At 42.2% G+C, this 23,528-nt stretch overlaps 1 protein-coding gene across 2 annotated transcripts in view; it reads left to right on the top strand.

The window, feature by feature from the left end:
* The window catches only part of nup93 (nucleoporin 93), a 173,824-nt gene that overhangs the window by 103,559 nt on the left and 46,737 nt on the right, over positions 1-23,528 (top strand). The window contains exons 1-2 of one of the 2 annotated variants that reach the window (XM_072518423.1): positions 9,727-10,026; positions 12,157-12,219. Coding sequence is in view for 1 of the 2 variants with exons in the window: in XM_072518422.1 (XP_072374523.1) it covers positions 12,157-12,219 (63 nt within the window). In the remaining variant the exon portion in view is untranslated. Of the gene's footprint in view, positions 1-9,726; positions 10,027-12,156; positions 12,220-23,528 lie in introns of those variants that run through there. The other variant, XM_072518422.1, reaches the window with a different exon arrangement.

Raw genomic sequence — 23,528 nt, 5'->3', positions numbered from 1 at the left:
ATATTTTGCATTTTTGACAACGGCTATTCTGTGAACTCTCTGAGTGAGATTGACACAGTGCAAAATCAAGGCGGTTTTGTTCTGTAAGTTGAGCCTGCAGTAGCTGACTTCACGTGAAATCCTTACGGCAAATTGACAGAGGATTTTTGTTCCATCCGTCTGGACTGGATTGAAATCTATATCGGTAAAAGGACAGAATGCTAAACAACTGTGCCAGCCATTCTGTATTAATAGCTACCTCTGTGACCACATTACTTTGAGATTAGCAAGTAAAAAGAATCACTAGCTGCACTATTGCTGAACCATCTGAACTTGTTTCAAATTAGCCCAAATAATGAATTAAGCACACGATTGCTTAATTAGTCTATTGTCTGTGCCAATGTTAAAAATAAAATTACATTGAATTGTTTAATCCAGGGGATTATTTTCAACCAAATGTTCTTCTCTCAACACCATTCCTCTAAAAATAAGTCCTTTCAAAGGTTGTAGAGGAAAATGTTTTATGAATGTTCTTGCACAATTCTGAGAAAAATAGTTACAGGTGTTATGGTTTCTTACCATTAAGTAGTATATTTGCCTTCACAGCAAATAATTGTGCTATTTTAAAAATCAATCTGGAAGCTTCCAGGACTGGATAATTCAATATTAACCAACTGTAGGATTTCTACTTAGTCAGCATTGAATATTCATAATTAGGATCCAGTTCTAAAGTAGGATACTCGTTGCACTGGATCCTAAAGATGACTTTGAAGGCTGTCAACTGAGTTGCACCTTTTGTAACCGGTTTCTGGCCTGAATTGTTTACTCAAGAAGCGCAAACCCAATTTCTGCTCCATGTGAACATTTTTGACACAGGAAATGTGTGTACTACTGAGTCCTGTCGATCTTTGTGCAATGTTGGGGGGGGGTGCTCAAAATCTCTCAAACACAGTTAGAATCAAAGAATTTTACAGCACTGGAGTATGTGGGGTGGTTGCGATTTGGCTATCTCAACTTGTCTGGCTTTGAAATTACTCATTTAGTCCCATCTTTGTTGCAATTGTATTAGCTTATGAAGGCACTTGATGGAAGCCATGTGCTTCCTCGCAAGGGAAAATTAGAGGCCCAGTCCCACTCTCATTTATTTAGTTATTTGTAGAGTGTTATTGTCAGGCTTGGGACCAATTTTCAGTCCATCCACCCTGCTGCCAAAGGTATTTGGCAGCGGCAGGGGGAGCAGAGGAGAAAAATACATAATTTTCCCTTCGATAAAGACCCATTTGCTAATTTATCTGACTGGGTCATCTTTAAAAACATTCTGTAATTAGTCTTCTGCTCCCTGCCCGTCTCTTGCTCACAACCTTGCCCGTCTCACAATCCTCCACTCTCCTTTTTAAGGGGGATTTCATGATTTGATGCAGTTTCTTTATCCAGTCCCACTGATAATTTTTACTTACTCTTTCTTAGCCAGGCCCTGGCAATCACCATATGTACTGCCTGTCAGAAAGCTGGGACTTTCAGTTTGCATGCTCATACAGATGTGGCATTATATGTACAAAAAGTAGATGTGAAACTATGCTGGTCGATATTAGTTTATCTGTAGCTCATTACAACAGCGTTGCGGCTGCTGCCATTTTCAATGGAAGGTCAAAAATAATCACTCGGAAACTTTACAGTGCTTGAATTTTGGAGGCTACATTGCACTGCTAGGGGCTCAAGAACAAAATCCACAAATGAAAGACTGTTGCAAAATAGTTGGAAACCGAGAACGGCTCACATGAAAACAGTAATGTTTACATTTGCAATGTAAAAACGCGAGAAAACATTTCAGTTTGAAGTTTAAGTCCCTTTGTTACATTCGTTATTGCAGTGGGATAGGCTCAACTGCAGACAGCCTGATTTTGATCAAGGATGAAGCAGCAGCTTCTATTGGCCTCGGGTTTGAGTGCTCAGACCACAACTGGTAATACACTCATGATTGCTAGCAGTAATTCCCCAGTTTTCTGCTGGCTATAGGATTAGTTATGGCTGAACAATTTAAATTCAGTTTTTCCCCATCATATCCAGAAAACTCTCCTAAATACTGTATTATACTTAACAGTTTAAAATAATTATCAATTGTTGGTATGCAGGTTTGTTTGATGGGCAAATCTAAATTAGGATTAAGCCATTTTGGGAAAAAAAAGGTGATCATCACAAACTTGTTGCCTGGAATTTAACATGAGAAATGGGAACAGGAGTAAACCATGTAAGCCTGCCCTGCCATTTAGTAAGACCATGGCTGATCTTGCTTTGTCAACTCCAGTTTCCCACAATTCCCATATCCCTTAATTTTCCTAGTAATTAAAAATCTATCAATCTCTACCTTGAATATACTCTAGACACCAACAGCGCTTTCGGGTAGAATATTCTGGAGATCCACAACCTTTTGATTGAAAAAATTTCTCCTAATCTCTGCTACATTGGGTGAGTTTACCTATACCTCAGGAACTGCAGGGATTCAAGAAATTAGCTCCCACCACCTTCTCAAAGGCAACTATGGGTGTGCAATAAATGCTTTCCTAGCCAGCAATGCCCATATCCTATAAATGATATATATATTTTTTTAAGTTCCTCTTCATAGGATAACCCTTCCATCCCAGAAATCAGTCTAACAGACCTTTGTCTTAAAGCAAGTAAATCCTTTCTTAACTAAATTAATCAAAACAATAGACGTACTACAACTGTGCTTTCATCAAGACCCTATGTAATTACAGAAAGATTTCTTCATGCTTAACCTCAGTTCATGCTTGACACTCTGCTGAGGCTCCTGTCATGGATAGATCAGATGAAGAAACCTCATCCCTTGAGCTCAAGAAAGCCACAGACCACCTACCAAACAGAAGACACCCTGCAAGTCAGAATCCCAGCCAAACTGCTCAAGCATGGAAAGTCCCATCCGTTGCCATACCTACTGCTCCATTGGGAGAAAGATAGGTCCTTTCCACAGGAGATCAAAATCATCACATGATGCAAAAAGTCAACAGAGGAGACTACAAACAGCTACAGGGGCAACTCACTCCTTAAGTGTAATGGGGAAGGCCATAGCTAGTACCTATTTATAAGACTCCCAATTATTTGTTGACCAGTTGTACCCAATATTGTGGATTTTATGCCAGCAGATTTACTGTGGATGTTATCTTCTCCATATGCCAGCTACAAGAGACGTGTAAGCAACAGGGTATACACCTTTACTCCACTTTTGTAGAAACCATTCAACACCATCAGTAGAGCAAGACTTTGGGAATAATTAGCGGCCCACCAAAATCCCTCAGTCTCATACGCTCCTTGCATGACGGCATGCACTGTATTGTACAATGTGATGGATCCACTTCTGGCAGTTTCAGGGTGAAGAATGGAGTGAATAAAGACTGTCCTAACCCCCAATTTGTTAGGTATCTTCTTTTCTTGCGTGTTGCCTTCCCTAAGATATGGAACGGGTCTACCTGCATCCCAGGTCAAACAACAAGCTTTACAATCTATAAAGACTGAATGTTGCACCTGTTGGCCACATAAACTCAGCTGTAGAGACATTTGGCTGCCTCTCCCATGCCTGTAACTTGTTCTTCTGAGTATAAGCATCAAGAAAACTGGTTATGAAACAAGGTTTTGCATCTCTGTTCCCTGATCACGCTAAATAATGCCCCACTAGAAGTGGCTAGCAAATTCTGCATTCTTAGGTTCCCGGTGACAGACGATCTGTGCCTCGATGAAGAACCCGATACATGCATAGGGAAAGCAGCCACCGTCATTGGTTGTCTCACAAAAATAGACATGGAATAACACCAAGCTGGTGGTGTTCTCAGAACCTTGTTGCACGGCTGTGAAGAAGGGATACTTACAGCTACCAGGAAAAGTAGCTCAATAATTTGCATCTTCGCTGTTTGCGGCACATTATGGGTATATTCTGGCAGGACAAAAATCATGAATTGTTGGCACAAATCACAGAGGAGGCTTCGGTGGATGGGGCAAGCCTGCAGGATGGAAGAGGGTCATATACCCAAAGGTGACCTATATGGCGAGTTAAGTGGAACCAGATGACCGGTAGGCACTGCTTCAAGGATGTTTGCAAGTGTAACACGTAGGCCTTAAACATCGACTATCACATCTGAGGATCACAAGCTAGCCGAAGAGGGAAATGGCAATATTTCCTGGGGCTGGCATGCGATGACCAATGACTACACAGTTGGTAGCAGGTGCCAATGCCAAAAATAACAACTACAATGTCGCTTGGCAGCGGCAGTTAAATGCATTATTTGCTGCATGTCCATCATTTTTTTTTTTTAAAAAAGTACCCAATTCATTATTTTTTTTTGGCAATTTAGCGTGGCCAATCCACCTACCCTGCACATCTTTGGGTTGTGGGGGTGAGACCCACGCAGACATGGAGAGAATGTGCAACCTTCACACGGACAGCTACCTAGGGCTGGGATTTGAACCCGAGTCCTCAGCGCGGTGAGATCCATCATCTCGCATAGATAGAAGGATGCCACCATAGGAGTGTAGCATACCATTTACTTAATTGCTGTATCTAATATTAACCTTGTGATTCATGTGCAAGGAGCCCCCAATTTCTTCTCAATAACAGTTTATCAGGAACTTTACGGAAGGGGTTATTGTGCCGAAGGGGAATGGGGGGATTGTATAAGCAAATTCTGGCATCACCAAGGATTTCTCCAGCCATCCTCAGTATGTTTTTCTAAAAATATATTTCTATGACGTACACTAAACCTCTCAAACATACAGCCAAAATATCTACATCTGTCTCTGGTTTGATGTGAGTCTACAATAATGTTCTTCATTCATTTTGAAAGTAAGGAAGCCTATTGATGAATCTCTACAGTTTTGTTGCATTAACGGTACTTGGATTATTCTGGTGTGGCTGATTAATAAGCATGAGACTTTTGGTGCAGACATGAGTTTTGAATTTTCCATAGCTTCTATAAGCGTCTACAGTGAGAGGCAATCTCCTCATAACTGGACTGCATATTAAAATGCAGTAGTGAGGCAAACCATAACTGGAAATGGTGTGAGCTGCCGATGCCTGTCATGGGCTGCTGCCTCAGAGTAGATTGCAAATGGGATGTCGGCCTTTTGCCTATTGCTTAAGTAAGCTGCCTTTGATGGTATAATATGATTATGTGGGATTTACAATGGTGAAAAGACACTATCAGCAGGTCACACAAAGAGTGGCTGCATCGACCTTGCCCTCAAGCCTTTAATAAATCACAAGGGACGGAAAAAAATCTTGCTAATAGGGATTGAGGCAGATGATGTATCGGAGATGGTGGAAAAAGCCAGAAGGATAGTATTACCCACAGTATGTAGAGAAAATGGAGATGGGTGGGGGTGGGAGTGTTTTTAAATTCATGCTAATAACTTAATGGTAGCCTAAAGCTGCTGCCAGGTCAGTTCATTAGTTGCTGGCGTGGATGTTCAGACAGACATGCTTTGTACTGGAACATGAACTTGCTCAGCTGCAGGATGACAAAAGTTGCTGTGTCATTGGCTTGGAATCTAGCAATAGAGGGGAAATTAATGCCAGTCGAGTTTAATATTTGACGAACATTTTCCTAAATTTAACGAGCTTCCTTAATTTGAGAGAGATGCTGTGACTTTTTAATCATTATGCATACTAATGCTCTTTGTCTCATCCTCAAATTCCATTGAATGAAACCTGAATAGTTTTCATAATGTATTATTCAGCTTGCATGTGCTAACCTATTTCAGTAGTGCAAAGGAAAAGAAACAAAACATTTTCTTTGAAGCAGGGTTTTTGCGAATTTGCAACCCTCTGGCCTTGTGCTGGCATGGATGTAATAGCAGTATGAATTACATAGAATCTCTACAGTGCAGAAGGAGACCATTCGGCCCATCGCGTCTGCACCGATCTTCTGGAAGAGCACTCCACCCAGACCCACTCCCTTGCCCAATCCCCACAACCCCATCCAACCCGCATATCTTTGGACACTATGGGGCAATTTAGCATGGCCAATCCACCTAACCTGCACAGCTTTGGACTGTGGGAAGAAACCAGAGCACCTGGAGGAAACCCACACAGACACTGGGAGGCAAGCTGCACACCGACAGTTACCCAAGGCCAGAATTGAACCAGAGTCCCTGACGCTGGGAGGCAGCAGTGATAGCCACTGTTGAGTTTGTCATTCTCTCATGTTTCTCTTTGCCAGCTTCTAGAGATGAAAGGACCATGTAGAAACGTATGTCACCCACTTCCTTGCCCTGCAACCTCACCTCCCTGTAGCTCAGGGTTGCTTGTGCTAGTTGTTAGAATGGAGGGGATAGGGTTCTAATTTCTGAAGTTACTTCCAATAGGCTGCTGAACCTGACATAATTGCACATTTTGTAATCTCTATAAATGGTAAAATGTTCCTCTATCATACTATAGAATTACGAAAGGCAAGCCTAATCCTCATCACTACTCACGTTGTTATAACCTGGAGAGCAGCTTTGCCACAAATTATTTACCCCTGTTACTGCTTACTGAGTCTCACAGCACGAGGTTAAAGTCCAACAGCTTTCTTTGAAATCGCAAGCTTTCTGAGCGCTGCTCCAAAGTGACTTCACCCGATGAAGGAGCAGCGCTCTGAAAGCTTGCGATTTCAAATAAACCTGTTGGCCTTTAACCTGGTGCTGTGAGACTTCTTACTGTGCCCACCCCAGTCTAGCGCCGGCATCTCCACATCACTGCTTACTGAATCTGTGATTGATATTTGATTCTGAGAAAATGTTTTTTTCCCATTCTCAACATGAGGAGGGATACCTCTTCTGGGGAATGTGTTCTTTTTTGGATACCTAGTATTAGCATTGAACACTGATGGGGCAGCAGCAAGTAAGGTGAGCCTTGTGTGCCATAGCAGAACTGCATTTGATCATCTAATATCAGTGACATATCTTGCACAGCATTATCTCCTGAAGGAACGAGTAAAAGACTATGTAATAATAATCATTATTAGTATCACAAGTAGGCTTACATTAACAATGCAATAAAGGTACTGTGAAAATCCCCTAGTCACCACACTCCGGCGCCTGTTCGGGTACACAGGGAGAATTCCGAATTCCAATTCACCTAACAGCATGTCTTTCGGGACTTGTGAGAGGAAACCGGAGCATCCGGAGGAACCCCACGCAGACATAGAGTGAACGTGCAGACTCCGCACAGAGTGACCCAAGCTGGGAATCGAACCCGGGTCCTTGGGTGCTGTGGAGCAGCAGTGCTAACCACTGTGCTACCGTGCCACACTAATGTTGTGCCCACTTGATTGCTGAGATAGAAAGCTGTATTTCATTGATCTTGACTGGATCAAAACAGACGTTCGAGACGAAGAAGCAGGATATTAGCTGATATCACCCGGTCACTCTCTGCACATCCTTGCCTGCCCCTCCCAGCAAACATTATAAATCATAAGCTCCGCAGGCTTTATGTGAGTTCTAAAGATGCCATTTATCCTGGAGCTCGACGATATGTAAAATATTTAAATGGCAAACATTTAGAATCAAATTAAAGCTCATCCTATTTTCACTTTACAAAGCCAAAGCTTCCATATTTGCAAAATGGCTGACAATACGGACCTATCTTTGTGAATCCTAAGAAGCAGCCAAATGTTATGCTGGAAATATAAAGTCTGACTTCACAAGTATTTTTTTAAAATGTTAAGTGTATTGTCAGTTATAACGGTTGGTATTATGATTGCAGAAATTCTGCTCTTATTTTCAAGTTTGTTGATTTAGATTAAAAGGAATTTTATGTCTTTCGCAATGTACAATGACAACCACATAGATTGGCTAGGATTGAATAATGAGGCTGTAATTTAAACCAAGGGTTCAGATGAAGCCATGAATTCTGAGAGCTGTTCATTACTGTCCGAACCCTGAAATTAAATTATGCTCTTATGCTCCCTAAAACCAATGTGTTGTGTTTCACAAGATATGCTGAACCTGTCTTTTAAAAACATAAACCTATCATTCTGACAATGCTGTTGGTTTAGTAGGTGAAAAAGTGCTGACATTGCTGCAGAATAATTGCACATTGAGATTCACAGTATAATTCCATAAATCAGATTATTTTTACCATTGTTGTAAATTGATTGGGAATGAAAACATGGACACAAATTATGGAGCTGCATCTTTTAAGTTGCATCCGTTGGTCCAGTTTCTGGGTATAAAAAGGTTAATAGACTGTTGTTTTGTAAGTATAAAATGTATCATTTTTAACCCAATTAATTATTGGAATTTAACTTACCCACAATAGTAGTTCAATGGTTAAAATAAATACAATGTAAATTTAATTTTTTTTTGAACCATCAGCTTTGTGCAGTCGTTAGTTAAAGAAAATGGTTCACTGGGATCTGAATTCAATGAATGCTGCTGTCTCTAGAAGTTTCTGTGGCTTTCTACAATTTGATGACTAGTGCCGTCGTTGCCTGATTGTGTAGAATAAACTGGCCTGATTCTGATCATTGAGACGAGCTCTCGCTTCAGGTCTTGTCACTGCTGCTTTATATCCAGATGTAAACCCCCTCCCCAGCCAGATCTTATTATTTTACCGTTCCATAATATCAATATGTAAGGATAGCCCAATAACGAGAAGCTAGGAAAGTCACAGCTTGATTGGCCAACCCCAAATTAGTTTGGAATAATACCACATTTGGCCTGAAAATCTCCCTGATTAGAGTTTAATAGCCAGATTGACACTATTTATGCTATTTGCAATCACAATGTTGACTGTATTATGAGATCATTTCATTGCATGAAATGATGTGCATCTCCATTAATGAAAAATCCCACCAATTTAGTTTATATTCCAGTTTAATTTGTCATCTAATCGAAATTCTATCATATGCTAGGCTGTTTATCCTGAGGAGTCTGGCTTGGTAATGCAGAGTCAGCTATCAGCTATGATATCGAAGGTTAATTTTTGCAACATCTACGCTATTACAAAGACTGTCACTGTAGGCCGAATGTAAAAATGTACAAGATTATTTAAGGTAGCACACACTACTGATTTTCACAGCGAGAGTATGATCAAGTTCCCAGACAGCAAATATCAGTGCTATATTGTGCTCAAATGGGCAGTGGCTTAATTATGCTGCATTTTTCATCTGCACTTGGCCAGCAGTTAGGAAAGACACTTTGTGATATTGTTGCTTATTTAAATGGCGGAAGCTGGTTAGTCTTGCTGCTGGATAAGGGAAGAGAGAAAATGCTACATCTCGACTCCATGTTTCATGAGATATGCTAATAAAGGCTGCTTTCTGAAGAAAATAGCTTCACATCTGTGATTAAATTGTGCAGTTCCCAGTGTTTCTTCATTCTGCAGCCGCATTTACCTCATTAACAAAACATGACAGCTAAAAGGATTATTAGCCTGATTTCGAGGCAGGATGTCGGAAGTCATCAAAAATTCCCATTATCATAAATTGCAGTGGGCCAAAGGAGGAAAAAAGATTGAATCATCTTTCCATCCACCTCCCCCACCCATCCTTTTCTCCCCCTTCCTCCCCCACCTTCAAATTGATATGGTACAGTCCTTTAACAATAAAAAATCCCTGTGAAACCCTAAAACCGTAGCACACATCCGAGCAGCCAGATTCGGACTGCTGAGGTGATTATAGAATTCACATTTTGCAATACTGTGGATTGGGTGAACTGCAGTGTACGCACTCATGAAATAGACTCAGCTGATTTCAGCTCCCTAGACACTGAGCTGCTTGTTAATTATGCTCCCGGACTGTTGACTGTATCAACAGTTCTAAGAACCTCTGTGGTCTTTTTGCTGTGTAAGGGGAGCTACAGCAACGAGGTATACGTTAAGCAGCATCAGAAATTGATCTGGACCCTGAAGCACCCAAGAAAGGCCTTGAGTGTATTAGATGTTTTATTAAGCATAGCATTGCTGTATATATAACTGAGCAAACTCCATCAAGTACGTCTGTTGAACCCGAATTAGTTCCTCCGTTACATATTGTACAAACAAGACTTAGTCTCCAGGTAAGGAAACTGATTTTTACATTTATTTAGTCATGCTGTGGCCATGTAGGAACCAATGTGTGACAAATTTAGGGTGGGGTCATGCTGCGCCTTGGATCCGTAAGCTTCGTATTGCATCTGTCTGCTTATCAGTTTCCATTTTCAATTGTTCTGTTTCAAAGAGTTTACTGTGTAGTAACTTCTTTTTAATAATCTTAATTGTGTATTTTAAAAAAATTGTTTGGCTATGGTACATATTCATGTGTGTGCATATAAGTCTTTGAAGAGCAATTCTTTGTCCAGGCTTTCTCATGACTGGAAATGGCAGCTGTATAGATGCTGGACCAGTAACATTTGCCCTGCTCCTTCATTCACTTCCCCTGATTTTTCTTAACCCCATTTACTTTCCTCCTTTTTATAATCTTTACCCTAAATGCACACCAGTAAACTGTATTGAAGGCCCACACTGCTAATGCTATCTTTGCTCCCTTTATCTGGTCTTTTGTTTCCTATTTTTTAGCACTGAACTATTTCCTCTGGTCCAGTATTTCAGTCAGAAAGCTGACAGGAGAATGCTGCCTAAATGTGCCTGTGCAATTTTTTAAAGTTCAGTGAAATTTCTAATTTTTAAAATATTCTGTGTATTCTTGTGAAATGCAGGATTTTACTTTGGTTGTCAAATTGTAACAATAGAATACAGAAGGTCTGAACTGCTTTTAAACCCTTTAATCTTGAAAAATAATGTAAAATGTTTGACAGTTTTTTCTTAATCATATTCAAATGCACATTCACTTAAAGGTGATTGATCTCAGTGTCATCTAATCACCTGCAAGAAATAATTGAATCGAATCCGATCCAGCTCCAGGGTTAGGTAGTTGTAAATGTCAATTGCTATCTTAGCACAAGGTTGTAAAATGGTCATTAAAGCTTGTAATTAACAACTTTTATTAGCTAGGTATGATTGCGCACTGTGACTATTTTGAGTGTCTCAGCTGCACTCCTCCCTTTTGTTTTAAAAGGTATGCATTCAAAGATATTCTAATTATCCATTGTTTCCAAGGATTTGACTCTGGAGATATGGGTGTGTCAAGTAACTGCGTCATATACAGCCTGTTTGCAGTTTGAACCCATTTCTATGTTTTTGCTTCCACTGTATTTGGAAGGTTAGGAAAACTACTGTGAAGAACTGGAAATGGATAACTGAAGAAATTGCACTCTTATTAACCCAATTCTGACATTTAATTGTCATATTGCATTATTCTTTAGCAATGTATAGTACAAATCAAGATGTGGAATTCCACACCAAAGTTATTTTAACATTATGCTTATAGTATTTGAAAGTGCAAGAAGTAGTGATTTTATGTCATCGTTTTCTGCACTAGGTTAAAAACTTACAACTTTTTGCAGCAGGATCCTTACAATTGTGAGTCATTGTCCATCCGACTTCTGAGCTGGGGTGGGGTCATTTGAATGATTGCTGCACCATTGAGCACATGCTGCCAAGAGTAGGGGGACAAATGAAGGCAACTCTACAATTTTGGGGTGAGAAATTACATTGAAAACGACAAGGCGAATTAGTATTTCTTTCCACTTGTCATTGCCAGTGGTGTTCCATATGCAGGTTAAAGAATAATGGAGATGCCTGCAGAGAGAGAGAGAGACTGGTGGGAAGCTGCCATTTCACCTCCTATTTTTCTATAATAGTTTTTTTTTGTACATGTCAGAATGGCTTTGCCAGAAGTATGAAGCAATAGGTAGGAATATATTGTCAGCAGACTAAATTCTCAACTCCACAGTCTAAATGACTAGCAAGCCTCACTGGTTAAATGCATAGGCGAAGATATATTCTATTTTCCTATTGAGGATGCATGGTAGTCGGCGACAAAATCAACTAATAATGGTTTTTAGCAGGATATAATTTTAGATTTCGCCCTGTCGTGCAGAATCTGTGTGACACAAATTGTATCAAGCGTTGTAGATAACTGCTTTCAGCAGGTTGATATGCTATGGATTTTTTTTTTTTTTACATCCTTCTCTGGATTTACTAATTATGCAGACTGTGCAGTGATGACTGTTCGTTCATGCCGTGGTGAAGCCTGGTGTAACAGCGTTTTAAGCACTGGCATTGATGTGACTTTCTTTACCCTGTAGGGTTTTCTGAAGAATGAACGCGATAATGCACTGCTGTCAGCTATTGAGGAGTCCAGGAAGAGGGTAAGTGAAAATTTGCGACAGCATTAAAAACACTATTTAAATGTCATCAAATTGCAAAATGCTACTTGGGAATTGACCAACTACAGCAAAATAAAGCAGTTTATGGTGGTACATATATGTTTCCAAGTGTTCTCAGTTTTTGATAAAATAGCAGAATGCTTCGGTTTATATTGGAATAACTGAGAGTTTGGATACAATTTTTTATAACGTTAGAAGAAAATTGGTTTTAATTTACTTTTGAATTAAGATGCTTGGTCATTTTTGCAGATTGAGCTATATTCTGTGTTGTGCAAAGCGCAGCCATTTTGAAGATCTAAAACTGTATGGTGTGGCGTATTAGCGGAACAATAATGGACAACACCCTACACCAGCAGAATTGAAGATATGAGTGCCTGCGGTTGATGGTGCATCAGCTAGTATCTAGGAACAGCTTTGTCAATTCTGTACCAAGATCTAGGTGGCTCGCCATATTATTTTGAAGAGCTGGCAATCGAGCTCTCTTGCTGCATTGTAAATTGTCAATTCAACACAACTGTAATATTGTTGAAGTTCATGGAGCTAATTTGCTTGTCATCTCCACCTAAAGGATATATTCTATTTCCTTCAATAAAATGAATATCTGGAGCCTGTAAATCTTTGGAAACATTCAAAAACACTAGGAATACTTTGCTTGGAATAGACAAAAGAATGGAACATGGGGGTGGTTGAAAGAGAGTATTACTACAGCTTTTAAAACTTAAATTCAATCTCTGTTCACAAAACTGTGAAAAGTGAACATGAAGGATGCAGTGCTGTTTTAATGTAGTGAACCATTTTATTGATTTCCTTTTTAAAAAATAATATTTTTTATTAAGGGGCAATTTAGCATGGCCAATCCACCTACCCTGCACATCTTTTTGGGTTGTGGGGGCGAAACCCACACGGGGAGAATGTGTAAACGCCACAAAGACAGCGACCCAGGGCTGGGATTGAACCCAGTGCTAATCGCTGCACCACCATGCAGCCCCTATTATTGATTTCTAAACGTTTAATTCAACTAAATTTAGTCCCATTTAAAGGTGCTGAAATCATGAAAAAAAAATATTTGTCGCAGGTGATACATGGGTGGCAGATATGGATTTTATTCTGCAATATTTCCCTTCTACAAATTAAAGACTGCAGGAATTATGTTTGAAAATCTCTCTAAACAATGGCTTAATTTGTTACCTGGTGCTGGCTGTGTGAAAACAAAATGGTTCTAATTTTCTTCTTTTCTCTCCCATTGCCGGCCAGCTCCTACAGATTTTATACTTTGACACCAGTGCTTGTTAGCCCTTTAGCATCTCGCCCAAGTTGCCGTCCTTCATGTGTGTGCAGAGGAGACATTGACCAGTTGAGTCAGTGCATCATGGCAGTGTTCTTACCTGGTGCACTCATGCAAGTAGACTTTCCAGCAGGGGTCAGTGGAGAGCCATCAGAAGCGAGAACAAGGCTTAAGGTCTTCCTCATTCCCAGGGTCTCTGAACATTTGAAGTCAATTGTCAAAACTCCTGCTGCCATGCAAGCCAAGTGAAAACTGAATAGAAATCAAATCGGAGACACTTGTAATCTATATATAACTCAATGTTTCAGCCCATTAGTCCACTGAGCCAGCAATATGACAATTTATATTGTTTAAAAAAGTTTTTTTTTTTGCCTATACAATCTGCAGCTCATCTATTTTGCCAAGCAGATATTTTGTATAACACAGCAACTTAATACTTCCTTTCAACCTTTTGGGCTGCATTTTTTCATGGGCATTGAGACCTTGTCACCAGGACCAAAGGGGGGATCCCAAGCCTGCAGCTGCCAGCAGCAAGACTGACAGAGTAATCTTCCCAGACGCGGAATCCTAATTGGCCACATCTGCACTTGTCATCCTCTTAAGAACACTGGGTGATCGCCCAATAATGTTAGCCCAATAGGAGGGCCGTTGCTGCTGAGACAGATTGAGTGAGGGTGCCTCAACATGCAGGCCCCCTTGCTGGGCTGCAAAGCATTCAATAGAAAACTGCGATGTAGACCAGTGAGTGGAGGGGAAACCCCCATGGCTGGATTGGTATCAGCTGCTATCAAGATCTTTTGTATCAATGTGACTGCATGGCGCCTTCAGCTGCCACATGGAAGTCAGTCACTTGCTTTAAGGGGGGGGGGTGCTGTGGAACAGGGCAACTGAACCGCTTCCCAGACCACTCCAGGAAATTCCTCAGCAGCCAGAATGTGTTGGGGAGCAGTCCCCAAGTGGCTCCCTTTATTTTCCTGCCCCCCCCCCCCCCCCCCCCAACCCCACCACCGTGCTCACCACTAATGGGCTGTGTAAAATTCAGTCTTTTGTCTTTGAATTAGAGCATGTGTAAGTCTGTTTATGTATGTATCTATATTAATCTGAGGAACCCCTAATTCTTCCATTCAAATCTCATTTTATCGAGCCGGTAAATAAATCTGTGCAACTAGAATTAGAAATAACACGCAGTCAACCAGCGATGCATAGAACATACAGCGCAGATACTACTGGGCCGCCAATGCTACGATGGTGCGCAAGTGGGTGATGGAGGGGGAGGAGGCTGCATGGAAGAGGTTGGAGATGGCATCTTGTGTGGGTATGAGTCTGGGGGCGCTGGCAACGGCGCCGCTGCTGTTTCCTCTAAGGAGGTATACCACGGTGGTGGCGGCTGCCCTCAAAATCTGGGGGCAGTGGAGGCGGCACGGGGGGAAAGCTGGGGCCTCGGTGTGGACCCCAATACAGGGGAACCACCGGTTCCTCCCAGGGAGAACAGATGGAGGGTTTTCGGGGTGGCACAGGGCAGGGATACGAAGGTTGGGGGACCTGTTTGTGGACGGGAAGTTCGTGAGCCTGGGTGAGCTGGAGGAGAAGTACGGGCTCCTCCCCCCCCCCGGAACACCTTCAGGTACTTACAGGTAAGGACATTTGCCAGGCAGCAGGTGGTGGAATTCCTGCGGCTGCTGCCACACACAGTACAGGACAGGGTGCTCTTTGGGGAAGATCTCTGAAACTTACCAGGTGATGCAGGAGGAGGAGGCCTCGGTGGTGGAGGTGAAAGGCAAGTGGGAGGAGGAGTTGGGAGAGGAGATTGAGGAAGGGACATGGGCAGATGCCCTAGGGAGGTTGAACTCTTCCTCATCGTACGCGAGGCTCAGCCTCATACAGTTTAAAGTGCTGCACAGGGCACACGTGACCAGGACAAGGATGAGCCGGTTTTTTTGGGGTTAGGACAGGTGTGTTAAGTGCTGAGGGAGCCCAGGAAATCGTGCCCAGCGCTGGAGGAATTTTGGAAGGGCGTAGCGAGGACGGTGTTGAGGGTGGTAGGAACCAGGGTCAAACCAGGCTGGGGGCTCGCAATATTTGAGGTCGCAGAGGAGCTGGGAGTGCAGGAGGCGAAAGAGGCCGGTATTCTGGCCTTTGCGTCCCTGGTAGTCCGGCGAAGGATTCCTCTTCAGTGGAAGGATGCGAGGCCCCCAAGTGTGGAATCCTGGATCAACGATATGTCGGGGTTTATTAAGTTGGAGAGGGTGAAATTCACCTTGAGAGGGTCGGTACAAGGGTTTTTTAGGCGGGGCAACCGTTCTTCGACTTCCTGGCAGAACGGTAGACATTGATCAATGGCAGCAGCAACTCGGGGGGGGGTTACTTTATTTTTGTTTTTGTTATTTACACTGGAGGGCCTGAGGGGGTGTATATACCTGTTGTGTTAAGTCGGGGTGTCAATGTTAATTTATTATTTATGTACGGGGGGAGGGGGGGATGGAGGGTTGCTTTTCTAGACTGTGTTTTGTACTTAACCCTGTTGGGTTCCTTTTTCATTGATATTTTATGAAAACCTTAATAAGAATTATTTGTAAAAATTCGGCCCATCGAGTCTTCACCGACCCACTTAAGCCCTCACTTCCATCCTATCTCCGTAACCCAATAACCCCTCCTATCCTTTTTGCACGTCTTTAGACTGTGGGAAGAAACCAGAGCACCCGGAGGAAACCCACGCAGACACGGGGAGAACGTGCAAACTCCGCACAGACAGCGACCCAGCAGGGAATCTAACCTGGGACCCTCGTGCTGTGAAGCCACAGTGCTAGCCACATGTGCTACCGTGCTGCCCGATGCAATTAATCTGGATACAATTGAGGCCAATTCTTTTGGAATTCAGCCTCGGGAGTCTGGCTCCTTCTTTGACAGTAATTTCTTTGGAACTCCGCCTCGGGAGTCTTCAGTACTTGGCCAGCAAGGAAGACCTTCGGAACCTCTACTTTTATCCCCAAAGTGACCATTACCTCACGTCAGAGTTGGGCCTGTTGTAACATAACAATTTGTCAATTTGGCCACTGGATCAATTTAATTGGATCCCCAACTACTTGCACGAGTTTTTCTCTTTGACAGCGGCGGCACAATGGTTAGCACTGCTGCCTCACCGTGTCAGGGACCCGGGTTCAATTTCGGCCTTGGTCACTGTCAGTGTGGAGTTTGTACTTTCACCCCATGGTTTTCTTCTGGGTGCTCCCACAGTCCAAAGATGTGCAGATTAGGTGGACCAGTCATGCTAAATTGTCCTTTAGTGTCCAAAGATTTGCAGGTTATGTGGTGTTGAGGAAGGGACATGGGCAGATGCCCTAGGGAGGTTGAACTCTTCCTCATCGTACGCGAGGCTCAGCCTCATACAGTTTAAAGTGCTGCACAGGGCACACATGACCAGGACAAGGATGAGCCGGTTTTTTGGGGGTTAGGACAGGTGTGTTAAGTGCTGAGGGAGCCCAGGAAATCGTGCCCAGCGCTGGAGGAATTTTGGAAGGGCGTAGCGAGGACGGTGTTGAGGGTGGTAATGGAGACAGAGTGGGGGAGTGGGCCGAGGTGGGATGCTCATTCAATGGGTCAGCGCAGACTCGATGGGATGAATGGCCTTCTACACTGTAGGTGGTACTTGAAGTTTTTGCTGAGAGTTCATCATTTTAATAATGGATGTCAATTCTTTTACTTGATTTTGATATCCATTAATATGACAACTAGTTATCCTTTCTTAAAAAAAAATTCCACACACTCCTGTACCTCCAGAATTTTTTTAATCTGATGAATTTTAGCTATATTTTAGAAAACCTTTTTAAAGAAAGTATATTTCATAGATCTAGCTTGGCAGAGTCCCTGACAAATAATTTTGTTTGAGTGATTTATCAAAATTTACTGTATTTAAAATAGGTGTTCTCATTCCACTGTTGCTCACAGTAAAATACATAAAAAGCATCCCTAGAATGGTAGAAAATCAAGAGGCAAAAGGGAGGAACAAATATATCACTAGAGGAAAAAGTAATGAGAAAACGAATGGAAGTTGAGGCTGTCAAATCCACTGAACCCATATGACCTCTGACTTGGGGCTACACCGAGTAGATGCATTGATTATAATCTTATTTTTTTTAAATCCCTAGATTGTAGAAAGATCCCATTGGATTGGAAAGCCTCCAATGTAACATCTCTGTTCAAGAAAGGAGGGAGAAAGAAGGCAGGATACTGGAGGCCATTTGGCTTAATGTTTGTTTTGGAAAAATTCTGGAATCCATGATTTAAGAGGAAGTTGTAGGGTATTCAGAAAATCATAATTTCAGCCAAAGTCAACATAGTTTTGTGAAAGGGAAATTGTATTTGGCAATTTTTTTTTTAAAGAGTTCTTTGAGGATGTAATTAGGTGGCAAAAGGGGAACCGGAAAATGTAATGTATTTGGATTCCAAAAGACATTTAATAAGGTGTCACATAAAAGGTTATTATACAAGATAAGAGTTTTTGGTGTGGATGATATATTAGCATCAATAAGGAATGACTGGAAACAGTGACAGATTACAAACTAACAAGTGGAGTGTCAAAGGGATGAGTACCTCGGCCTCCAGTATTTGCAGTCTATATTGATGACTTTGATGAAGGGACCAACTTCATTGTCGCCAGATTTGCTAACTATACGGAGATGGGCAAGACAACAAGTGAGGAGGATACAGAGTCTACAAAGGGATATAGTGGGCAAATATTGCAGATAATGTGGGAAAAATGTGAGGTTATCCACTTTGGAAAAATAACAAAAGAGCAGAATATTATTTAAATGGAGAGACACTACAGAATGCTGCAGTACAGAGCGATCTAGGTGTCCTGGCGCAGAATCACAAAGTCAACATTCAGGTACAGCAAGTAATTAAGAAGGCATATGGAGTGTTGGCCTTTATTGCAAAAGGGATAGAGTATAAAAATGGTGGACAGTACAGTTTTGCTACCATTGTACAGGGCATTGATGAAATCTCATCCATGTACGGTTTTTGCCTCCCTCCTTACTCCATACTTGCATTGGAAGCAGTTCAGAGAAGGCTCATTAGGCTGACTCCTGGGATGAGGGAGGGTTGAGCAGTCGGGCCTGTACTTGTTGGAGTTTAGAAGAATGAGAGATGATCTTATTGAAACATCAAAGATTCCGAGGGAGTTTGATTGGGAGATGCTGCGAGGATGTTCCTGCTTGTGGGGGGAATCTATAACTAGGGGGCACAGTATCAAAATGAGGGGTATCCCATTTTAAAGTGGTGATGAGGACTTTCTTCTACAGAGGGTCGTTAATCTTTGGAATTCTCTTCCACAGAAAGTAGTGGAGGCTGGGTCATTGAATGCATTCAAGCTGTGTTAGATAGATTCTTGATTGACAAGGGAGTCGAGGGTTATGGGGGACAGGGAAATGGAGTTAAGGCCACGTTCAGATGAGCCATGGAGTTGTTGAATAGTGGAGCAAACTTTAAGGGTTGAATGGCCTACTGCTATTTCTTGGGTTCGTAAGAGTTTAAAATAAAAGTACCGACGTAAAATGTCCGGGCAGTGCCACTCAATTTTTTTGAAAACTTAGATCAAAGAGAAGTAATTAATTCCTCTCTCTTCACACTTCTTTCTAAATACTCGCACTGACAATCGTAGCCTATATCTGACGAATGGCTACCCATGGAATCCTATCTCAGCGAGAGTCCTCATCTTATGGATAAGGGATAATATTTTGTATTATCTCAACAAATTGTGACTGCTCAGGTTGCTGATGCAATAGAAAAATTGCGTTTGATCTATTTTAATTGGTGTTCAATTTTTTTACATTTAAGTGGCACATGAGTGGCACATTTAAGGGCAGCACGGTAGCATTGTGGATAGCACAATTGCTTCACAGCTCCAGGGCCCCAGGTTCGATTCCGGCTTGGGTCACTGTCTGTGCGGAGTCTGCACATCCTCCCCGTGTGTGCGTGGGTTTCCTCCGGGTGCTCCGGTTTCCTCCCACAGTCCAAAGATGTGCAGGTTAGGTGGATTGGCCATGATAAATTGCCCTTAGTGTCCAAAATTGCCCTTAGTGTTGGGTGGGGTTGCTGGGTTATGGGGATAGGGTGGAGGTGTTGACCTTGGGTAGGGTGCTCTTTCCAAGAGCCGGTGCAGACTCGATGGGCCAAATGGCGGCCGCCTGCACTGTAAATTCTATGATCTATGAACATTCATGAATAGATCGGTAAAAATGTCCGATTAATCTAGCTGAGCTAATGTTAGGTTGCGTAGTGGGTGTTATACCTTTCACATGTAGCAAATCTATACCATTGATCTGTAATCAAACCTTATTTTGTTTCAGATTATACATTTTTGCTGGCAACTTTGTATAATAAGTTGTACGAAATTTAAGTTGAGTGAAATTTGAGAACATCTGCCCAGAAGCAACCAAGACACAATGCAGTGACTTGTGCTGCATTGTTCCTTAGTGAAGTTGAAATAAATCCTTTCTAAGTTGATCACTGGTGGTGATGCACAGTTCAGGACTGGTTTTAGCACATAATAGTGTCCAGACTTGGATCTGAAGAAACCCATTGTGAATTACTTTGTCCAGTAGCAGATGTATGATGTTCCATAGTTCTGTATATTTAGTAGATAGCCAGATTGGTGGGGATGGGTGGTTCTGGGGAGGAACAAGAGCAGGGAGGAATGCATTTTTGCCTCTATCCTGGAAGGTGAATTGAATTGAATTTGATTTATTGCCCCGTGTACCAAGGTACAATGAAAAGTATTGTTCTGCGTGCAGTACAGACCAATCGTTCCATACATGAAAAAATATAGGACATGCATAAATACATAGGCACAGGCATTGGGTGAGCATACAGATGGTGTGGCAGCACCTGTGGTGAGAAAGAGATAATATTTCAGATTGATTTTTGTCAGAGCTTACTCAGGCTTCCAAATAGCTGAAAGTAAAGTCCTATATGTGACCGATGGAAGCCGCATGACAACCCAAGGGAATGCAATACAATTGACTATAAACGTTAAGGCGACATAGGGGGTCCTGTGATTGCCCCAATGCCTTCATAGTTGATGTACTTGTGACTAGTTTCTGCCACCATATTTAAATGAATGGGACAAGCTGCTTGTTTAATGCTCACCTCCAACACTTATAACCACAATTTCTCATCTATGTGTTTCCTAAAGAGCTGGAGCCCAGTACTTTGTAATTGCTAGAATGGGCTATACAATCTTTAAATTTGATTCTAACAGGGAATATTTGTGTCACTTATATTTGGATGACGCAAACGTCCTAAAGCTTTTTAAAAATGATTTTTGGGGTCCCCAATTCATTTTTCCAATTAAGGGACAATTTAGCGTGGCCAATCCACGTACACTGCACATCTTTGGATTGTGGGGGCAAAACCAACGCAAACACTGGGAGAATGTGCAAACTCCACATGGACAGTGACCCAGGGCCGGGACCGAACCTGGGACCTCGGCGCCGTGAGGCAGCAATGCTAACCACCGCCACCGTGCTGCCCCTAAACGTCCCAAAGCTAACCCCAACTCAGCAACTGTGGTACGACTACAACAGGATGTCATGCCATGCTAACTGCAAAATCTAATCTTGTCCAAAGCATCCATGGCATATCCAGATCCTTCAGTCCTCAACTTCCTCTGAAAATGATTTGAAATAAACTACAAAATGGAAGACTGTTCAACAGACATTCTAATTTTGATAGCTATTTAATTAGCTAGTGCTCTTAATGCTGTGAGCAGCGAACACACTAAGATATGCTGATGAAAGCATTTCACAAAATATGCTTCTGCAATTTTTTGTAATTCTGTGTAATTATGACTCACTGTAAAGATAAACAGAATATTGATTTTAGTTTTCTTTCCAGATGTTGCCAGTCTTTCACCTTACTTTGAATACCTCCCAAAGGATATGTGATTAAATTTCTGCCCTTGCTGATACTTATTAAGGATCAAAAACTAAAATGTTTTTTGATAACCTGAGTGTTACCACGAGGATGTGATTCTACAACAAAAGGTCATCCTATGGTCAGAGTGGCTGGATTGAACATCCTCCAGGCTAGATATGAGTCATACTGTACTCTAAACCTTAACAATGTTTCGATAAATGCTGCCAGACCTGCTGAATATTCGAGCACTTTGTTTTTATGATAGGGCAGTAGGTTTTGCGTTGTTAACACGTCATGGTCGATTTGTTTACATCTATATTATTAACTGAGCTTAAATAGCATGGGTAGTATTTGAGTGCAGTGCTGAATACAACGTAACTACAGTAGTTTCCCATTTAATATTGTTTCAGTTAATATTGGTAAGTTAATGGGGGCTTGTAATTCCTTTGAGTGCTGGAAGATTCATTTTAACGGGTAAGGCAGATGAACTTAGAGCTTGGATTAGTACTTGGAACTATGATGTTGTTGCCATTACAGAGACCTGGTTGAGGGAAGGGCAGGATTGGCAGCTAAACGTTCCAGGATTTAGATGTTTCAGGCGGGATAGAGGGGGATGTAAAAGGGGTGGCAGAGTTGCGCTACTGGTTAGGGAGAATATCACAGCTGTACTACGAGAGGACACCTCAGAGGGCAGTGAGACTATATGGGTAGAGATCAGGAATAAGAAGGGTGCAGTCACAATGTTGGGGGTTTACTACAGGCCTCCCAACAGCCAGCGGGAGATAGAGGAGCAGACCGATTTTGGAAAAGAGTAAAAACAACATGGTTGTGGTGATGGGAGATTTCAACTTCCCCAATATTGACTGAGACTCACTTAGTGCCAGGGGCTTAGACGGGGCAGAGTTTGTAAGGAGCATCCAGGAGAGCTTCTTAAAACAATATGTAGACAGTCCAACTAGGGAAGGGACTGTACTGGACCTGGTATTGGGGAATGAGCCCGGCCAGGTGGTAGATGTTTCAGTAGGGGAGCATTTCGGGAACAGTGACCACAATTCAGTAAGTTTTAAAGTGCTGGTGAACAAGGATAAGAGTGGTCCTAGGGTGAATGTGCTAAATTGGGGGAAGGCTAATTATAACACTATTAGGTGGGAACTGAAGAACCTAGATTGGGGGCGGATGTTTGAGGGTAAATCAACATCTGACATGTGGGAGGCTTTCAAGTGTCAGTTGAAAGGAATTCAGTACCGGCATGTTCCTGTGAGGAAGAAGGATAAATACGGCAATTTTCGGGAACCTTGGATAACGAGAGATATTGTACGCCTCCTCAAAAAGAAAAAGGAGGCACTTGTCCGGGCTAAAAGGCCGGGAACAGACGAATCCTGTGTGGAATATAAGGAAAGTAGGAAAGAACTTAAGCAAGGAGTCAGGAGGGCTAGAAGGGGTCAGGAAAAGTCATTGGCAAATAGAGTTAAGGAAAATCCCAAAGCTTTTTACATGTACATAAAAAGCAAGAGGGTAGCCAGGGAAAGGGTTCGCCCATTGAAAGACAGGGGAGGGAATCTATGTGTGGAGCCAGTGGAAATGGGCGAGGTACTAAATGAATACTTTGCATCAGTATTCACCAAAGAGAAGAAATTGGTAGATGTTGAGTCTGGACAAGGGTGTGTAGATAGCCTGGGTCACATTGAGATCCAAAAAGACGAGATGTTGGGCATCTTGAAAAATATTAAGGTAGATAAGTCCCCAGGGCCTGATGGGATCTACCCCAGAATACTAAAGGCGGCTAGAGAGGAAATTGCTGAGGCCTTGACAGAAATCTTTGGATCCTCACTGTCTTCAGGTGATGTCCCAGAGGACTGGAGAATAGCCAATGTTGTTCCTCTGTTTAAGAAGGGTAGCAAGGATAATCCAGGGAACTACAGGCCAGTGGGCCTTACGTCAGTGGTAGGGAAATTACTGGAGAGAATTCTTCGAGACAGGATCTACTCCCATTTGGAAGCAAATGGACGTATTAGTGAGAGACAGCATGGTTTTGTGAAGGGGAGGTCGTGTCTCACTAACTTGATAGAGTTTTTCGAGGAGGTCACAAAGA

This window comes from Scyliorhinus torazame, chromosome 10, assembly GCF_047496885.1.
Source record: "Scyliorhinus torazame isolate Kashiwa2021f chromosome 10, sScyTor2.1, whole genome shotgun sequence".
Lineage (NCBI taxonomy): Eukaryota > Metazoa > Chordata > Chondrichthyes > Carcharhiniformes > Scyliorhinidae > Scyliorhinus > Scyliorhinus torazame.
This window is presented reverse-complemented; position numbering and strand designations above follow the sequence as displayed.